The 20306-nt window shown below is 41.5% G+C and overlaps 1 protein-coding gene across 1 annotated transcript; it reads right to left on the reverse strand.

Moving 5' to 3' along the window:
* Positions 1–6127: 6127 nt before the first annotated feature.
* On the reverse strand, positions 6128–9592 carry adra2db (adrenergic, alpha-2D-, receptor b). The gene has a single exon (XM_085789961.1). The coding sequence runs from the start codon at positions 9164–9166 to the stop codon at positions 7895–7897; it is 1272 nt and encodes a 423-aa protein (XP_085646087.1). The 5' UTR covers positions 9167–9592; the 3' UTR covers positions 6128–7894.
* Positions 9593–20306: the final 10714 nt, after the last annotated feature.

Below are 20306 nucleotides of genomic sequence, written 5' to 3' on the forward strand. Positions count from 1 at the left end.
TCTGTGCTTGCCTTTTTGTTTTGTTTTGATGCCACAGTGGAATCCATCACATATGAGGGGCCACTATCTCGCACAGCTGTTTTCTCCTCAGCAATTGCCTTCAATCAACTCCTTGCTTTGATTTATTACTTCCTGTTATCCTTGGGGTTCCTGAATTTCACTACACGCTGTCTCTATGTAACTACAGTTTGAAAACTCCTGCTACGCTGGGTGCTTGGGAGCGCTGACCGCAAGGCCTAGCTGTGGGGTCCAAAATAGTTTGGAGTCAGGGGAGGAGATAAAAGAGATGATGGGATGGAAAACTAAATGACTCTCCTTCCTAAGCTTGGCTGGTTATGGGCAGGTTGCAGGCCTGTGAGAATGTACCATTGCAAGATGAAGGTTGTGTGCGGGTGACCTGGGTGACTTGTGGCCCCTCAGGGAGTGGTGGGTGGGGGCAACACTTGAGTAATTGTTCCACAATCTTGTATATTTGGATTATTATGGTTAAAATAGACATAACCTCCTCATCAGACTCGTCTGTCCGCAAACAATGACAAATGAGTCTACAAAGCACTCAGATGGGAGCCAGATCTTTGCTGGGTGATTGTCTTGGTGGAGCGAGTGTCAAGTCTCATTAGTGTCACATTCAGCTCTGGGCCAGAGGGGGAGACAGGGGTCAGCACTGGGGGAACCCTCCTCCTCCCTTCCCACATCTTTCTCCATTTCCTGTCCCACCAGCTGGCTCGTCCTCATCCTCTTAACGTGATAATTCATCATTACGCATTCATCATTACGCATTCATTCTGTTCATTGTGAGTCAACATCAGTGGTTCATTGTTAAACAAAGGATAAGCATATTCCGTCTATCAATCAGCACCACTGAACTTGATAGTTAAAAGTTAAAAAACTGTGCTGCAATGAATGGATCATCTTTTTCAATAGCAGAGATTTAAATTATTTTTTATAATTTACACATGTGAGAAAAAAACGTACATTCAGAAAACAAATTTAATGTGACACACAACACAGGCACAACAATTGTTGTGCTTTTGCAGGACACAAACAAATACAGAAACGTGCTGTACAATAGAAGTGTTTGCAGGGGACACAAAAAATTGATGAACCTGGCTGGAAGGCTTTTGTTTGGTTCCTTGAGAGCTTTTAGAGTTAAAGGCATTGAACAACAAATATGTCCCAGCAGGTTCATCTTTTTTTTTTTTCTTAAAGCCCCTGTACAGACTTTTCATTTAGTGTTGATTTTGGCGGCCCCTGTGGACGAAAGCGGTGGTGTTTTGCCGGAATGAAGACTGCATTTCCCACTGTCATGAAGACGTTTGTCTGGCCGGCGCGTGTAGATTTGTTTTGGAAACGTCGGGAAGAAGACAAGACTTTCTCTACCCTACTCTATTCATATCGTTTCGTCAGGGGTCCGACTCGACCATGGCTTCCAGAGGTATAGAATTAGACTACTTAGAAATAGCGTATCTTCACACATCTTTAATTGAAATCTTACACCAACAGTGAGGTTAAGTGAGAGAGAGGGCATGATATACAGCAAAGGACTATAATCGTGTATTTTGCAGTAAGACTATGTCTCCATAGTACGCACACAACCAGGTGAACCTCTCATCAGCATTTTTTAATTTGTTCTCTCTTTCTGTTTGCAATTGTTTTCTTCTGTTGCAGTGTGTTAAACTCTCTGGGCCTCCACACGATTTGTATCCTGAGTGTACATCATTATGTGGATCAGTTTACTCTGTAATTGATTGCTATGAATGTTTACACCTTCATTAACTTTTTTTGGGGGGCGGGCGGGGGGTTGGAACAACATGTAAACACATCCAATATTATGACTTGTTCCCTTCTGGCTCTGTTTTAGCATCACATCCTTTGGGAAATATCCACCTCTGTTGCTGCTAAGTAACGCACTACATGTGGCTGACTGCCTTCTGGTATTTATGTACAGCTTTTTGCTGAAAACCGATGTAAGAAAGGTAGGTTGCAGTAGCACCTTTGTAAAAACCAAAACTGAAAGACGCTAGTGGACTCAGTCAGTCCATCTGACCCCATCATAATGCATGCAATTGATGTAAAAATATGATAAAACTTTTAGATATTTATACGTACACAGATTGCAGTTTTGTTTTATTCGCTAAAAAGTGTAACCACTCTTTCTGCATTTTCACTCCCTTGAATATAAGCAGCATACAAAATTCTCCAAAATACCCACAAATTTTCAGGGTAATGTAAATTTGCTCCGACTTTCAGGGGCAGGAGTAAAAGCATGTTATCCCTATCTTGCTTTAGCTTTGAGAAAAACAAATCCTATCTCTTCTAGGATTAGGAGGGCTGCAGAGCTGTAAGAGTGTATTAATAGTTTAGCTGAAAGCAACAAGGCAATCAAATACACACATTTTTTGGAAAGCTTATATTGGAAAGCATTTTATTATTGAAATGTTTGACAACAAAATACAACTCTTGCCATGAATCACATTGATCTTGTTGAGGCAATTTGTTCCATTCATAACATGAACATCTTTTTCTTTTAAAAAAGAGGTCGTCTTCATTATTGCTTTGTCTTATAGTTCTTATTCCTTTATTCACTGCGGTACTCAAAGCTGCATGCTGGCACTGATTGACAGAGTCATGTCCGGGTTTAAATTTGAAGTGTTGTAATGAGATAGGAGGTGTAGTGAAGTTAACTCTGCATGGAGTCCAGGTTAAAATCAATTTATTTCCACTCATATCCAGTTCATTTTAGGTTCTTGGACTCAATCCAAGCTTCATGAGTACAACTCCAAGTCTGCATGATTAAAACACCTTCTGCTCCAGAGTGACACAGTCTCTGCCTGTGTCCCACCCATGGGTGCACTCCGTTACTTAAAGGCCCAAGGCAAAGACAAGCATGGGGACCCTTTAATTACACCCTCAGCATTTCCTTCCCACTCACTGCGAAACTGGGACAGAGCAGCAGAGTGTGCATTGAGGTTTGCTGCCAGTTGTGAAGAACATGAGAGCTGATCTCCGTAGACTGAAAATACACACACACACACACACACACACACACACACACTGTGTTTTTATGTTCGTGAAACTAACAGTTACTCTAGTTCCCACATATATCACAGGTCACAGGTGTCCCTTTAATGGTGCAGCTGCCATTTCCACAATGTGTCAAATGGACGAACATGTGGCAAAGTGCAGGAGGTGTGTGTGTGTTTTTTTGTTTTTACAGATGAAAATAAAAGGAAAGAGAGATGCACTCTGGTCCATCAGGGGCACAGTATCATCATCTCAGCACAGGAACAAGTGCTAGAGTGTAGAAAGAATAGCAGCCTTCTTGTAAAGGCTGTGAGAAATACACAATAACAACTGAAAATTTCACTAGAAATCACATTTTCTGTACAGATGTTTGGGATTTGAATGTAGCCTGTGTTCACCTGATGAAAACAAAACAGTTTAGTGCAGCATGTTAAGTTTATGAAAAATAGTGTGTGGGGGGTGAATAAAATGTCTCCAATAACAGCAATTCAATCCAGTGGAATTACAAAAACCCCATTGTCTGTGTGTACTGTATAATAACATTTGGTTTGCGTGTTTGGAGGAATTCTTGTATGTGAAGTCGCACACACAGAGCAGCAGATCTACAGTATATGTAGTGGATAAAGTGATAAAACTGTAAAGTTTCAGATCTCTCAATGAATATATACATGATCTTTTCAAACATGAATATATATGAATATCTAGTATTTACTCTCATGGTTATTGTGAACCCAATGCAGGACAACAAACAACAAGACAGCTCAACAACTAACAGGGATGAATCCATATTTGTGTTGCACCTTAAGGCACTGAATGTTACACAAATGATGTATCATTAATAATAAGGTGTCTTTATGTTTGACAGAAGAGGACTAAGACTGCTGTTGTTCTCCTTCTGACAAATGGTAAAATGCATAAGAAATGAATCAGATAAGATGACTGGTTGATGAGATCTTAATTATACACAAAAATAAAATCATGTGACAAGAGTAAAGGTCAATAATTTGTTGGTATGTCTCTTGTGGGCATTGTAGTTTTGAGTTCAGTGTTTTGGTCTTGTACTATTTTCAGTGGTGGGTCTGATGCATTAGGGAGTATTTACAGCAGCGGGACAGTGCATGAGGGATTGCCCTAAAATAAACTACAGTTCCCATGTTTAAGGTCAGGAAGGAACATATCACTTAATGCAACAGTGTGGTTCATTGATGCATTTTTAATAGTTTTTGGACAACATTTCAAGTCTTTGATACAAGAATAAACAGCAGTATATCGGGCTTAGACGACACAGACAATACTTGTTAGTAGGATTCTTTGTTAAATAAAATATAGAATATCATCTTACCTTTCCTTTAAAGCTGCAAATGTGACGCACCCCAGCTCACCTACACTGTACGCCTCCAGCCGCAGAGCATCCACACCATGATTGTGAACATATTAAAATGTCAAAGTAGCTCTATTAGTGTGCGAGGAGACACATCTACATATGTTTGGATGCAGAGACAAAAATACAGGGGCCAGTAATCTATCTATTAGCCGCTGCCCGATTTCCTCTCACGCCCCAAGTCAGGCATTGGTTGTTTGTGTTAAACATGGAGCTATATTAGAATGGCCTGGAGACAGGGAGCTCAGTCCCACCCTCGCTCGGACGTGACACCAGCTGATTTACACTAATGACACCCCGGCTCTTCTCCTCCAGATGCGCAGCTTCCTGGGATTGACGCGAGTTTTGGCCTTGCTCGCGTCCAACCTTTATCTTGTTAGAGACAATTGAAAAAAGCAATTACCTGCAGATGCTGCATTGTGTCTGACAAACAAGGTAATGCAGCAAAGGACCAGCGACTGCTCTCTTCTCTCTCTCCCTCTCTCTCTCCTTTCCTAAGAGGCTGCTCCTTTTCTTTTACTCCACTGCGCCCATCTTGAAACATTTATGACCACATCTCCTCCAACTATTGTGCCTACAAATAGCCTTCCCCACACTGTTTGACCCTAAACAGCTCTGGCAAACGGCGCTGACCGTCCACTCTCTCTTCCCTTTGAAAGAACCTGACTAAAGCTTTCCCCTCAGCGTGCCACTCCAGGAAATGTTTTGGCTCTGTCCTGTTGGTCTGTTTCTCTCATTAAGCCTTTAGGAGGATTTTGGAGGTTAAGGGTCGCCACAGCGCCGCTTTTTTCTTCCTGAACTAGTTTCCAACTTTGTTTACAGTCTGGGGTAAATAAAAGGCTTGGTAGATGGAAGTGCGGGCTGGGAAGCATTGCAAATCAACAGAGTGTAAACAATACCAATTTTGTCTTGAATAAAAATGCAATTAGCAGGGCATTTAACTAATGAATAGTGACGGACTGTGGGGGATCTCTGTTTATTTGCGTGTGAAAGTTTTTTTTTTTCTCTGTAGAGAAAATTATGATAATTTAACATGTTGCGCTTCTCTAAGTCCCTCAGATTGGACTCTATCTAACATACAGTAAATGAAGTGTGTGAGGAGACACATAAAGCAATACATCTAATTAAATGCATTGTGCTCCATTCTTATTGTGATGGGACAGTTGATTAAAAAAGATAATTGAACCGGGAAGTGAGATTTGAAAGGGAAGGTGCGTGTCCTGTTGGAGAGTAATCACATCAGAAAGAAAATTACATGGCAACGTTCATGTAAATCTTTCCACCACAGATAATGCAACATACATTAGGAGCGATGATCGCACTCTCTGGGGAAATTAAGTTATGTGTATCTCAACATGTGCCATCAGCATCCCATTAAGTTGCACACATGCCAATTAACATCACTTGCATCCTGGTGAAAATGAAGATACACAAAGCTAATTTTACCCCCTTGTGTGTAGATGACTTGGCCCAGACATTTCATTTGTTTCAAGAGTCTGTGAATTCCATGGAGATAAAGTTTCCTTCCTCGCACCAGCTCCACTTCTCTCAGACTCTCTAACTCTGCTCATGAATAAAAAGCTATAGCGCCCGCCGAGAGAGGGGGAAATATGCAACCACCTTCACTCTTGTTTCTCTTGATGATAGCTCAACAACACGCTCATGAATATGAGCTCACCTCACGAAAACCACTTAATTAAACTTTTTCGGAAAGAAAAAAAGAAAAATCCTTTCAAGCATCAAACCACTCAAACAGGGTGATTATCTTTGGCAAGGCACCAGTGAGCCGTAGGAGAGCTTTGAAGACATTCCTAAGGAGATATAAATAGTGTATTTATCCCCAGCACCCCCATACAGACAATAGGCTGATATGGAGCTGGTCAGGCTTCTCCTCAATAACCAGTTTCTTTTTCCAGAGAAGCACAGGCCTCCACATGCAAACTACATCACGTATTCAAGAATTCACATCCACGTTATGTCCCAGATGCTTTGAGCATGCGGTTGTGTGGAAATCAGAGACACACAGCTCAAATATACCTTCAACTTCAACCATATTGTCTTCTCATGTTTGTAAGTTGTGAGAATGTCTTCATCATAAATGACTCTGTATATTTTATATCTTTCCATATAGCTTACTGACTTGCTTTCAATAATTTCTCAACTGCCAGAAAGTTAGAGAATAGCGATGGCCATATCTCCAGGGGCTTTTACTATGATAATACAGTTTTATAAAGCAGAGGATTACAGATGAGGCATGGCTTGTGGATATTAAGCTCTCTTATTGAACCAAGGAGATTTGATGGTGGATGAAATTCAGCTCCACCTGCAATAACTGTGTCCAGAAATGCTATTTTTAGGATAGCGAGTGCAGGGCTGTTTTTTTTTTTTTTACATGATCCTTTCTCTAACATGTTCAGAACTGTCATAATCAGTCAAATGTATTGTGTTTCTTGCTATCATCTTGCCAGATACTTTTCCTGCATCACAGCATTAAAAAAGAAACCACAAAGTGAAAAAAAGACATCAGCAGGACAACATAACCCAGATTTAAACTCCTGTTCCATCACACTGGAATCAGGTTGTGCGATCTCACAAGGTTTAAATATTTACTGACAAAATATTGAGCTATTGTGAGGTTGAAATGAAATACGCAGATAGATCCAACAGAGTTTCCACACGCAGGCCTCAGCTTGGCAATTGTTCTGGTGTGAGGTGGTGTGATGGTGTAGTGGGGGTGTGAGATTAGACTCTTACGTAACTTTGGGGGTTCACTGATAAGAAATGGCCATGAGCTTCGCTGGAGCTTTTAACTGCAGTTGCAAAGAAATATATGTATCTGAAATGCCCATAATAATCTCAGACAATTCATCCAGGCAGCACTCTTGTGATAAACCCTGTTTTAATCTATAGGATTTCAGTTCTTTTTTTTTTCTCCCAATGACACCTGCAGGCGATAGTTGCTTGTTTATCTCTATGCTTATATTTCACAGTCAGAGATTTATCTTCTGTTTATCTCAACACAAAAAACATTCACTGTGAACCATCTGCCTGCACTGAAATCCAGTTACATACATGACTTCATTTCCACTCTACAGTAAGTCTTTCCTACTGCTTTCTGCCACATAAAAGATTGATCCAATGGAAGGATTTCTTTTTCAAAGGTGCTGATTTGCACAACTTGTTATACAGTGACCTATATATTAAAACTTTGCATATCTCAAGTGAGATAAATATATCTGATGATTAAATAACTGACCATGTCTTATGTGCAACAACACATCCAAATATTTAACTTTTGTTTTGCTCCACTTCACATTTTATTCATAGACATTTAAATGCATACACAAGACTAGATCTTTTTTGTTTTTCAGTATGGATACAGTTACATTAGGATGAGTTGGGCAGGTGGGGAACAGCCAAGAAGAATGAGTTCTGTAACAATAGGCCTATCCTTCCCAGCACTGTTGATAGATGTTCCCCTTTCAGTGTTCATGTGCGTTTAGGAGTTCTACATACGATTTTCTTAAAAGCTTTTCTGAAATCCCTGTTGAAAATGGTGTAAATGATGGGGTTCACAGAACTGTTGCAGTAGCCAATCCAAAAGAAAAGGTTGAAAAGTGCTCTGGGGATGTAGCAGCTGTCTCTGCATATCGCATGCAGGCTGTAAGTGAAGAAGAAGGGGAACCAGCAGAGCACAAACACCCCCATCACCACCGCCAACACGAAGGTGAAACGCTTCTCCCGCATCTGGGCCACTTTGGTCTTGTTGGCCGCGGCCAGCTGTTGTCGCTCAGCTGGATTCTTCTGCTCCGGGTAGAGCTGCGACGCCCGGGCCGAAGCCCACGACAGGCGGCAGTTCTGAGGCGGGCAGCAGTCCGACCCCTCCACCTTCCTCCGCTTGGTGAAGCGATGGTTGCGGGGTTTAGTATCCGATGCGCAGCAGCTCTCCTCCAGGTCGATGTCGTCCAGCTCCCCCTGTCTTTGCTGGTGGCTGCCCGAGCTCTGGCTACTGGGGCTCTCCATTTCAAAGCGGTCCTTCCGGACGAAGCAGGTCTCTGACTGAGAGGGCTGCCTCTCCAGGCCGTTCTTGGCCACGAAAACGGTGGAGGAGCGCTGCTTGGCCACTTTATATATCTTACAGTACACCAGAATCATGATGAGACCCGGGGCGAAGAAGGACACCAGGCAGGAAGAGAGGATGTACCATGTCTCATCATTGAGTTCACACTCCCGCTCGTCATGTTTGGTCATGAGAAGAGGAGGGAAGGAGATGATGGCAGATATTAACCACACCACAGCAATCATGGACTTGATGCGCTTAGGTGTCCGCTTCAGGTTGTAGCTGACCGCCTTGGTGACTGACCAGTAGCGGTCCAGGCTGATGGCGCACAGGTGCACGATTGATGATGTGCAGAACAACACATCCAGAGCCAAATAGAAGGCGCACCATGTACTCCCAAAGTACCAGTAGCCCATAACCTCATTGACGAGAGAGAAGGGAATGACCAGCGTGGCCACCAGGATGTCCGCCGATGCCAGAGACACCAGGAAGAGGTTCTGAGGCGCACGGAGAGCCCGGCTGGTCAGCACCGCCACAATCACCAACACGTTACCGACTATAGTCACCGAAATGATCACAGAAACCACCAGGATGATGAGCGCAGTGGCTGCCTGAGAGTGTGGCACGGCGAGCGGTGCGTCCGTGGTGTTCTCATCGTTGGAAATGTTTTCCACCGACTGATTTAACAGGGTTAAATCCATGTTGGCTCCAGTTTGTCCTTTCGTATCATGTTGGTTGTTTTGCACCCTTTCCCTCTTCAAAAACAGCTACGAACGGGTGCGCTGAGCTGCTTTCCACTAACGCACGGGGATACGTCGTGCGTAATGTTCCTGTTCAGCACAAACAGAGCGCGGCCAACTGAAAACACTGCACAAGCACAAATATATCTCCTCAAAAAGCAAACCCTTCATCACAGACTCCTCCAGATAGTCCGGTCGCGCACACCGTGCTCCGAATACAGCCCATAAAGCCGAGGAGAACGGGAGTTCACAATCCTCCAGCGAAGACGTCTCCCCAGGAATCACATCGCCATGCGTAATGCTGCTCTGTGTTTTAGTGAACAGCATAGCTTTGGAGATACACGTTAGATGCACACTGCTAGTGGAATGAATGCCCACACGGGAGAGTGAGGTGACATCACTCGGAGGACCAACCCATCTCTAAACTCAAAGGAAAGGAAAGGAAAGGAGAGAGAGAGAGAGAGAGAGAGAGAGAGAGAGAGAGAGAAACACACATATTTGAAATTATTATTATTTTCTCCTTTAGGCAAGCCCAGTGCTGGCCGTGTTTGAGTTCATCCTCTCACACTTTGTTGTTTTCTCTCTTTTCATATTTAATTCTCATTATATATAAGCTACAGCCTGCAGAGCCTTGTTCAACAGTAGTTTTCCACTGCAATAATCATAAATGTTTTATTCAAAAAGAAAGGAAAAAAAAGTTTTCATCCCACTGGCGGCTGGGACATTTAGGATGACAGAGCCATTAGGAGTCACTGATGGATGTAGAGGTAAAACCGCACAGCTGGATTTTTCTCTGAACTTTATCAGCCCTGCAGGGCCACTAATTAGGAGGCCACTCTTTTCAGAGTGAAAGAGCTTTAATGTATGAGTGACTGACTGATCTGCACTTGACTCTGAAGGATATAGGCTACATTTATGTGGTGCATGCACCTCTTTAGTGGCATACAGGCTTGTTTGTATGCACCATCACTTCTCTACATAATTCATACACTGTACTGGTCAAAGTTGGCGTAGCTGGAGGTGACTGCACCTGTTGCTGAGAAGACTGCCTCTGTTTGTGCTGCAGGTTCAGTTATATAACATGTATGAGGCAGTATGTGCAGCCAGTCCCGTGGTCAAGGGATATTTACCAGTCAGGACGTGATGCAAAAAACACACACACATGGACAGTCAAGGGTCATTGTGAAATAAAACTATGGAATAAAAAATCTGTTGAGCTGATGAGCAGACTGTAGCTTCACTAATTTTGGATTTAAAAAAAAATCTTTATAAATAGCATCTGCTGGAAGCCTGTCAGTGTGGGATTTGCTGTCCAGCTAAAGCTGTGTGATGGATGCCAACATTAATGTTTGTGTGTGTGTGTGTGTGTGTGTGTGTGTGTGTGTGTGTGTGTGTGTGTGTGTGTGTGTGCATTCGTGATCATCCTTGAAAGTGAGTTGTTGGGAGGCTCGGTAAGAACACGTTTTAGTGGCTGCAGTGAGATGAAACAGAAGAAGTTATGAAGGAGGAAGAGGAGGAGGATTCAGAGTGCCTATCTTGTTTCCCTCTCTCTTCCTTCACTCTCTCCTCCCTCGCTCTAATCTCACTCCCCAGGACGAACGTAAAAAACAGTGAAGATCATCTAAAGGGTGACTGTCACTATATATCAGCGGTGTGTGGGCATCCCCTTAAGGGTCTACCTGCTGCATAAACACAGAAAAACACTGACCTTACTGCCCAGTGTCCTCCAACACAAACATGCTCTGTTGTGTCTGACCGAGAAACCTGAGGGGATCCAAGAAATTACAGACGGTTATAATTATTACAAATGAGGACAACTTGTTATGTAATCCTCTGATGGAAGATGCAATTACGCACATTACATCTTTTTTATTGTTTTCATCTGAGAGCTTATTTTAGCATTAATGGGACAATAATAATGTCTGGATTTGTTCCAAAGTGAAGGACAGTGCAGACACAAAACCAGAACCTATGAATGACTGATAATATAGTGATGAAAGGCCATATATTTGAGTTGTTGTGCAGCATGCAACTGAAAAACATACACTGCCTTGCTGTACCTGTAATTTTCACAACGGCAAAAAGAAAACAAAAAAATGCAACAACTGTTGACAATGTTTTGTCTTTTTACTGCACCTGCTCTGCGTCCTACACAGACTACTGCTGACAACAGTTCTGGAGAGAGAGAACGAAACAAGACAAATTACTACAAATACAGTTTGTCAAGCTGAAGCGCGGAGGTTCTCCCTTTTTGCTTAAGACAAATTACTACTTTTGTCTTCTCTAATCCAAAATTACACAATTCATGGTTGCACAATGTCTGTTTCAGTGTCTTGTAACCTTTCAATATGCTTTGTGGTATGAGGTAATACACAACTCCCTCGCACTGACACGTGCACCTACTGAATATGCTGCAGATGTAGCCTACTGTATGTACCAAGAATGAAAAGAAAAGGAAAAAGAAAATGCATGCATACAAACAGAAGGCATACACATTCATGCCAATACATACACATTCACTCTTTACCATACTGTATGGTATACATTTTTTTTAATTTTTTTTGCAATCCCAGAAAAGTGAATACAGGAAAACTAAATATGAAAAATAATCACCCACATGTTCCTTCCAGGCTTCTGTACTTTCTATTCTAAGTAATACAACAATGCATAGCATCCTGTCGCTCTGGGTCCAGTTTCCTGTTAGGATGTGGCAGACGTACAAGCCGCCCTGTGTGGCTAAAGTTTTCAAATTAGTTTTACAAATTCAGAAATTCCAAATCAAATCTCTCACCAATCAATTATTTCAGTGAATCCAGATACAAATAAAGTTGAGGACATTGTCATCATCAACAAAGGGCACACCTAATGAACTGTTTAGCATGTGACATGTTTGACATCTTTGTGACACACATGACCCCTGCGTGACGCACATGTCAGATTCATTTATTGTCACATTTTGAAATATCAGCAGCACTGAGAAGTCGCGGAAGTGTCGGGAGCATCGCAAACATTTCCTGAGCTTTAATCTTGTCAACTCATCAATCATTAGATAAGCACTCTGAACTGCCAGCAGGTAATGTTTTGAGTAATGAGGATTTGGTGATAATTGCTGCTCCCAGAAATTCTTCATTAGCTGAGCAGTGATTTGCTCGTCGAACACAATTTAACTGCCAGATAAACACACTTATATAGCCTACTCCTTTTTTCTCACCCTGTCTGGGCTGATGGCTGAGATACTGGTGGATTACTTTCTAGCTGTAACTAAAACAGTGTGGAGCTGAGGTGCTCGCAGTGAACTATCAAGAGACGTTTCCTCTTCTGATTTGCCGTTCTGGATAAAGGCCATGTCAGAAATATGATGCTGACATGAGATGACGCTGATAACAGTGTTTATTGACCATACAAGACTATGTAGATAAAAAAAGAAAAGCTCCTTGACAGGGCAGCCATATACAGAAGCAGCTGATGGCTGTGTTACCCTCGCGGTCTCAATCCTCTTACCTTCCTGTTTTCCTCAGAGGAAGGCGCTCCGGCTGGATGTGAGCAAGAGCTTGCTGCTGCGTTATGTAATGTTCCAGGAATAAATGGCTCGAGGTGCTGTGTAAAAACCTCATCTCAGGTTGCAGGTGATTTATAATAGTAAACATTTTCTTTAGGGAATTCAGTCCGTAGCCAATGTAGCCATGACCCTGTATGATTACCTTAATACATGCATAATTATTTGCATGTGTGTGTGTGTGTGTGTGTGTGTGTGTGTGTGTGTGTGTGTGTGGTAAAGGAACCTTGGATTTTGTTGATGTTGTTACTTTTATGAGATAATATCATTACGTGTGTGTGTGTGTGTGTGTTTCACTCTGATTCACATGTTCTTTTCTGCGAGCTCACACATCTTGCCACTTCTCCCACCTTCTTCGAGCGCTGCTATTGCTGTCAGTGAGCTTGGCAGGTCTGCATAAATACATGGCTGCTGACCTTTGTTGTGTCCCAAACAAACACGTTTTTTCTCACATTTTTCCACAGCTTTGAACAAAACTGCATAGGAATTGGAGAGTGTGACCCCGTTAATGAAGCCCGTTAAGATCTCAGCAGAAGTTAGGGACAATGGCAGGAAATGTACTACCAATTCAGTAAATTGGTCATTTAAAAAAAATAGTTGACTCTTTTTAATCCTTTCAAATACGTGGTGTAAATGCTGCAAGTGAAATAAGTTTTCAAATGCATTTAAAGTAGGAACTTGTTTCATCAGCTGCTCTTTGAATTAGAGTGAAGGAAAAGCTTAGTCTCTCTTACTCTGATAAGGGCCGTAATGGTTGTGTACACATGCAGCAGAGGAAGGCACTTCTGAAATTCATTTCCAAGACCAGGGAGAATAGGCTTCCTGCAAAAACACTTCACTGAATGACTTCCTTCATCTCATTTTAAGAGAAAGAACTAATTTGTGGCTGGTTAGAGGAGTGGCCCATGTTCAGGGTGCTTGGTGTGATTTGATTAACTGCATGGTGGGCCTTTGGTCATGCCTTAAAATGAAGAAAAATGCATGAGCAATAAGAGCCAACAAGTGAGTATGAAGGCCTTAAGCAAATCAAGTCTTATTTTGTCCTCAGTCGTGGGCTCATTTCATTTCACCGCGCTGTCAGAAATGGCAGAGCCCTTCTCAACAAGTGAAGCACTGACTCAGAACTCAGCAGTGACTCACATCACATTATATTTTGCTCATTGTAGTAAACTAATAAGTATGAGTGATCGGCTGACGTAGACGGGTGAGAACATGGGTCATGATGGCTCCACTAATGTGATTTCATTCATTTGATTTTTTTGATGGCGTAGAATTACACTGAGAATAAGATAAATAGATGGTGTAATGCTAATTATACGTAGGCGTAATTGTTTGATGACTGAAAAATAGATGAAAAACATCTATTCTGGGATTAACACATTGTGAACATATAAATTGCAGGCAGTCAAGCCTCAGGTTGGCAGAGAGAAGAGAGGATGCTAAATCTGTATTTTTTGTCAAGAATTTGACGTGTTGAATACGCTAAGTTTAAATATTGATCTGCTGGTGGCGCTATAAGCCACCGTCACACCACTTGGTAGAAAAGAATTGCAGTGACTGTTATCTAATTAATCCAACATTTAAATTTTAAAGTAAGGTGGTGACCCTGGTGAATATTGGTGTTAGCAATTAAAGCACCACTATACTTAAATAAAGTTTCTCTGTTTGTTGTTGATATATGAGTTTTTAGTCTGTTGGTTCAGTGAAACAGATAAAGTTGTTTAATCTCTCTCTCTGCTATTTTATGATAGTTTCTATATGAAGTATCCAGTCACAATGGATATTCAATTTACCAGGACAAAAACACCAGTGAGCCTGAGGATGGACATTTCTGTCAAATGGGTAAATAATATAAATGTAATCTCCATGATTTGCCACTTTTCTGACTCCATTTATAAAACAGTCTAAGCTCTTGACGGTGTACTGTGGTGGAAGTTTTCAGGATGTCCCTTTGAGTCCAGCCACCAGGCCAAGTACTCATTAGAGCTCTCGTTCTGACCTCTTTTGACTTTGACCTCGTTCCCTGTTAGTTTTGCGTCACCCTGCGCAACATAATTGTGCCTTTTTATTATCACAGAAAACATCTCTGTTTATTACCCGTAAGCATTTTTGTTGGCACACGATGCTGCTCTCTCAGATTCTGCATATTATTTACAGGGATAAAAAATTAGAGAAAGGAAAAGAGAACAATTTCTGGTGTTTGTAATCTTAGTTTTTATCATGATTGGTTCTTTATCCTAAAGATGACAGATACAAGCCACTGGATAAACAGTTATTGCAATCAAAACACACACAAAATAAGATCCAGGGATTTGAATCTTTACACGTTTATCTGAGACATCAGAATATTAGATTAATAAGGCCTATAACCAAAGCCTCCACTTGAACTGAAATTGTACCTTACAAGCTCCATGAAATCAATCCTGTGCTGTAAAAACAATCTATTCTCTTACTTTTAAGGTAACAAGTGGAAGCTCCATCAACAACAGAAGCTACACTGCAACAGAAACATCTTATATGCACTCAACATACCTGTTTGATTCTTGTTCACAGGTTGTTTTGGCATCTGCCAGGACTGCAGCCAGCGGTCCATGGCTCCACAGCTGTCCAGAGGATCCTGGTGCCACATCCATTAGCCTCCACGGTCATGGATTGCAGAGTGAGTCATAAGGCTGTGGTCCACATCAGTTCCCTCTGTCTCTGGGCCTGCCACACTCTGCCAGTCAATTAAACCATGTTACGAGTGTTTTACACACCCACATAAGAAAACAGGTGACTGAATTTGATTGCAATGTGAAGCAGAACATGTGACAGGCATGCTGTAAGAGCATGACATAGATGCAGACAGCAAAGCAGAAACTTGAAGAGGTGCCTGTTGGACACGTTTCAGACAGGAAACCTTTTTTTTTTTTTTACCCATCTCTGTCTCACTTAGTCAGACATCTTACTCTTGTTGTCTCTGCCATGTTCCTGTAGTGACAGCTGACACCTGTTGCTTCAGTTAGCTGCTGTTTCACTTCAGCCTCTGTCGCTCTTCCTCATGTGGTCATGTCACATTTCTACGACGGGATTCTCTCTCTACCCTGACCACCTCATGTACACCTCCCTTACACACTGAAGGAAACATGTGGTCTGTTCATTCTAAACATCTTCTACCATGATGTCTCAGAGAGACTCATCATTCATTCATTCAAAACCATTGCTCTCAAGAGAGAGGACACAGTTACCAGAAAAACTGCAATTTATTTATAGTTCTTTGAGGAGTTCTTGTGGAGTTGTAGTAAAAAAGCAACTGGACTTCTTCTCTTGTTTGAAGACGTTTCACCCCTCACCTAAGAGTGGGTGGTCCTATGTTTGGTTTCAGGTGAAATCATTCCGGGGGGTGGTCATGTGACTAGAGGTTACATGCCTCCAGGTATGTCTTTGAGGAGTTATGCGAATGACAGATTTTTCAACCAGTGTTCACAAGGGTTGTAAGAAAATATACGTAGATACACTCACTGACATGTGTGGAAGAAAATATTCATTCGGTGTAGTGGAGAGATCAAAACCCTACACCTATGAGTGTCTCTGACTCCACACCCCACTGGTTTACCCTATTGATCTTGTGTCCCTTAACCAATGTTTTTCACTTTTATTGCAGTGCTACCTTCCCCAACACATTGTCTCGTCTAGGTCTTTGTTTCTCTGATACATTTTGCTTCCTCTTGATTCAATCCTGTCTGGCCATCAGAACCTTTAACGAACCTTTAATCAGAACCTTTGATGCGAATGCTTTCACTCTCCACCTTGAGATGCAAATGTCTTTGTTTCCCATGTAACCACATATGACCCCCCCTCTTTCTTCAACTGTATATCTGTTCCCTTGCCCTTCACTCTGGGACAGTATATTGTCACAGACCCCGCTGTGTCCCTAGGCTCACCGTTTTCCGGATTACTATTAAACTCACCACATCACAGTAAACTTTGGAGCCTGGAATTGTGATTTTTCTTCAACACATGCAAACATTCACGGCGGTGGTTCATTTTTGTGTTGCATTTAAAACTCTTAGTTGGCAGCAGTTATTCAGCCTTTGACTCCTCCACTCCAACGGAACAATGAGATCTCGCTAGAGTACAGGTATGTGACTCATTGATGCTGGAGTGTAAGCTAATTTATTTATCACCTTTATTGCAATATATCGTAATATATTGTATTCTTGCCCCTGTGTAGTGATATGTACGGTATCGCCAGATTCTTGCCAATACGCACCCCGAGTGTGTACCCAAGTATTAAAGATAGTGTTTGCACTCTAAAAACAAGTGAAAAGTTATTTTTGACACTGTGTTTTTCTTCCTGAGGATATTTGTTCACCATTCCTTTGCTCTAATATTACCCATTCTCTGTTAAATGTGATAAGACAACATGTGACCTCTGACCTACTGCAGCCTGTCCGAGGTAAATTTGTTAGCCATGCTCCTGCTGTGAGAGTCTCTGCTAAAATAACCCAAAGTACAGGAAAATAACAACTAAATTGTTTTCGTTTGTGTTGTTGCAGTGATCTGAAGGAACCATTTTTTTTCAGATTAACAATCAATTTGAATTACATGTTTTATTGGACAATTGGCCCATTGCCATAATCGCTATAGTCATAGCAGTAGGTTCGTTACCTTTAATTGTCGGTGTAAGCTATTTTTAGAACGGCGGAGCGGAGCAGCAGGCTGCTCAGGGCTATGCTATGGAGGCTAAGGGAATTTCTTGGTTTCCCTCATCAAACTCATCAAATACACAATCCAACAACTCCAAAACGCTGTTGTGGACAAGTTGTAAGCTGCACAACCACCACGCTATGAGATAATAACGGAACGTTACGAGACGGAGCTGTTTTAGAGTAAATTCATGCAAAACCGCTGATGCGCGTTGCGTTCAGGGACAGTTTTTCAGCAAGCAGACTCTGTATTTACCCTATATTTACCTCAAAAACGGCTCTGTTTCATAACGTTCCATTATTATCTCATAGCGTGGTGATTGTGAAAGGTCACAACTTGTCCACGAAAGCGTTTTGGAGTTTTGGGATTTTGTATTTGATGAGTTTGACGAGGGAAACCAAGAAATTCCTTTAGCCTCCATAGTGTAGCTCTGAGCAGCCTGCTGCTCCGCTCCACCGTTCTGAAAATAGCTTACACCGACAAATAAAGGTAACGAACCCGCTGCTATGACTATAGCGATTATGGCAATGGGCCAATTTGCCAAAATGTTGAACTATCCCTTTAAGAATCATGCAGCTTGTGCTATAAAACAATCTGTATATTAGCTCAAAAATTATGCGAACAACCAAAAGTAGCTGCTGAGCACAGAAAATGTGAAACCGTGTTTTAAAAAGTTGATCATTTCGTGTGCGGCCGGGCCCCTTGAACTCTGCAGCTGTGCAGAATATTCCTATTTCTGTGGCTGCTGAAGATCCTTTTGTTTGTTTCACTTCCTGCATCTTTATTAGCACCCAACATATCCCAAAACAAATTAAAAGAAAAAAGTGCATCTGTGACAAATTCTCTATTCATGTTATTGTCTACCTGATTCTCTGCCAAGGCCATTCTTCAAACAACTCCCTATCGCACATGAATGGCTAAAGAAATTTCATTTTCTCTATTTGCTCAATACACGAATCAGCAAAAGCAGTTTATTTTCTTTGCTTCCTGAAATGAGCAAAAAAACCAACAAAAAAATAAAACTGAAAAAAATCAGCTGACCTATAAGAGCAAAAGTATCTAGTAACGAGGCTATCAACATAAATGTAGTGGAGTACAAGTACAATATTTGTTCTTCAAATGTAGTGTAAGTGAAGGCAAGTAGTAGGCCTATCCCCCCAAAATAATACTCAAGATACCCAAAGATGTATAGTACAGTACACAAGTAAATTTGCCTTGTTACTGTCCACTGGCTGTATACAAAAAGGTTGTGACTTTATTCCACCTCACCATTTGGTCTAAAATGAATGAATGAATGGGAGATGGGAGATGTGTGTGTGTTCTTGTTCAATCTCTATGTCAGCAGCAGTAGTGGCTGAAACTCTGTGCTGACATCCGTGTAAAAGGCAGAGACAGCATGGCGGGGCAGTACGCCGACGCTGTTGTGTCACACGTCACGCTTAGATTCCAGGATGACGCATGCTCATGTAAAATCACACGGCTGCATTATCTCGGGCTCAGCTTAGTCTGGTTCAGTGTGAACAGGCAATGGGTAAAAAAGAGGGGTCTTCTTCAAAGTGTCTATTTGAAAGAGTCTTTAACCTGAAGGTCCAGCCTGCAGATGCTTAGCTTATTTTACAATGAAGACAACTAAATCCATCACTAAGCCCCACTAAAGCTCACAATATATTGTCTTTGTCTCAAGGAAATTTAAATCGAATGCAACTGGACTTGGTTATTTGTCTAGGAAGACGTTTCACCTCTCATCCAAGAGGCTTCATCAGTTCATGTTCGCATCTGACCGGTCCAGTTGCATTCGATTTAAATTTCCTTGAGATAACTATGACCTGGACAAATGAGAATATTCACAGGCTTATATTGTCTTTGTTTGATGTAAAATCAACAATTTCATGGATTATGGATTATGAGCTGGTCCATTGCTCACAGCAACTTCTTGAAGAAGAGATATTACACCCAGACAGATTTTTTTTTTTTTTAGATTTTTGTTTTTATTACACTACACACCATTACAAGCTGTTTAAGAAAAGAGAGCTCCACACATGGATATAGACTATAGCAATGAAGAAACAGTAGGCAATTCTTACAATATTAAACTGACTGAATCAAATCCACATCATGCATTTTAAGCCTTTAAGAAAAAGACTTGCAGAGTTTCCTATTTTCAGTCCAACACCATCCACAGATCTCAAATATTTTTATCTGAAGCCAGCTGGCCTTATATTAGACATTATTAGTTCCCAGCGAAAGTAACTACTAATGAGCACAGACATGCTTTTGTTCACCTTTTGAGACAGGAAAACACATGTTCTGTTGCTGATAAAACATTTCATCCATAATGTGTCCATGTATGGGCAGCAGAGTGTTGGGAGGTCCACCTGGGATTTAAAACATCTCCACAGTTATCCCCCTCTGTCTAATTGAACTTGGACAACCCTTTGCAGCTGAATTAGGTTTCACATTGTGGTAATATTTGTGTTCTCAGAACTAGTGCGCTGAACACAATAATGTGGACTTACTGACAGTAATGATTTGGCATCAACCACTGTTGTGTGTCGGAAATGATTACCCCCATAATAACTTGCTACTTTTAGCAAAAATTTATAACATAGTTTGTTTTCAAACTGAGGCTGGATGTTTGCTCTAGAATTCATCGCAGCGTGACACTGAGTATTAAAGGTAAGGCTGATTTCCAAGATCCAGTCTTAGAAAACACTGGTGTGCACAGACAGCTTTTATCTCTTGCAGTACACACTCCATAACCATCCTCTTAAAGTTTTAACATTACTGATAGGTGGTGGGACTAGGTTATGGATTTCTGACTACGATGACTCATCCTGCCCAGTTTTTCTAAAGGCA

Source organism: Trachurus japonicus, chromosome 10 (genome assembly GCF_045865225.1).
Source record: "Trachurus japonicus isolate A0001 chromosome 10, Traja_1.0".
Classification (NCBI taxonomy): Eukaryota; Metazoa; Chordata; class Actinopteri; order Carangiformes; family Carangidae; genus Trachurus; species Trachurus japonicus.

What these genes read in the sequence shown, in the direction of transcription:
- adra2db (XM_085789961.1), bottom strand. Translation starts at nt 9,166, where the DNA reads ATGGATTTAACCCTGTTAAATCAGTCGGTGGAAAACATTTCCAACGAT.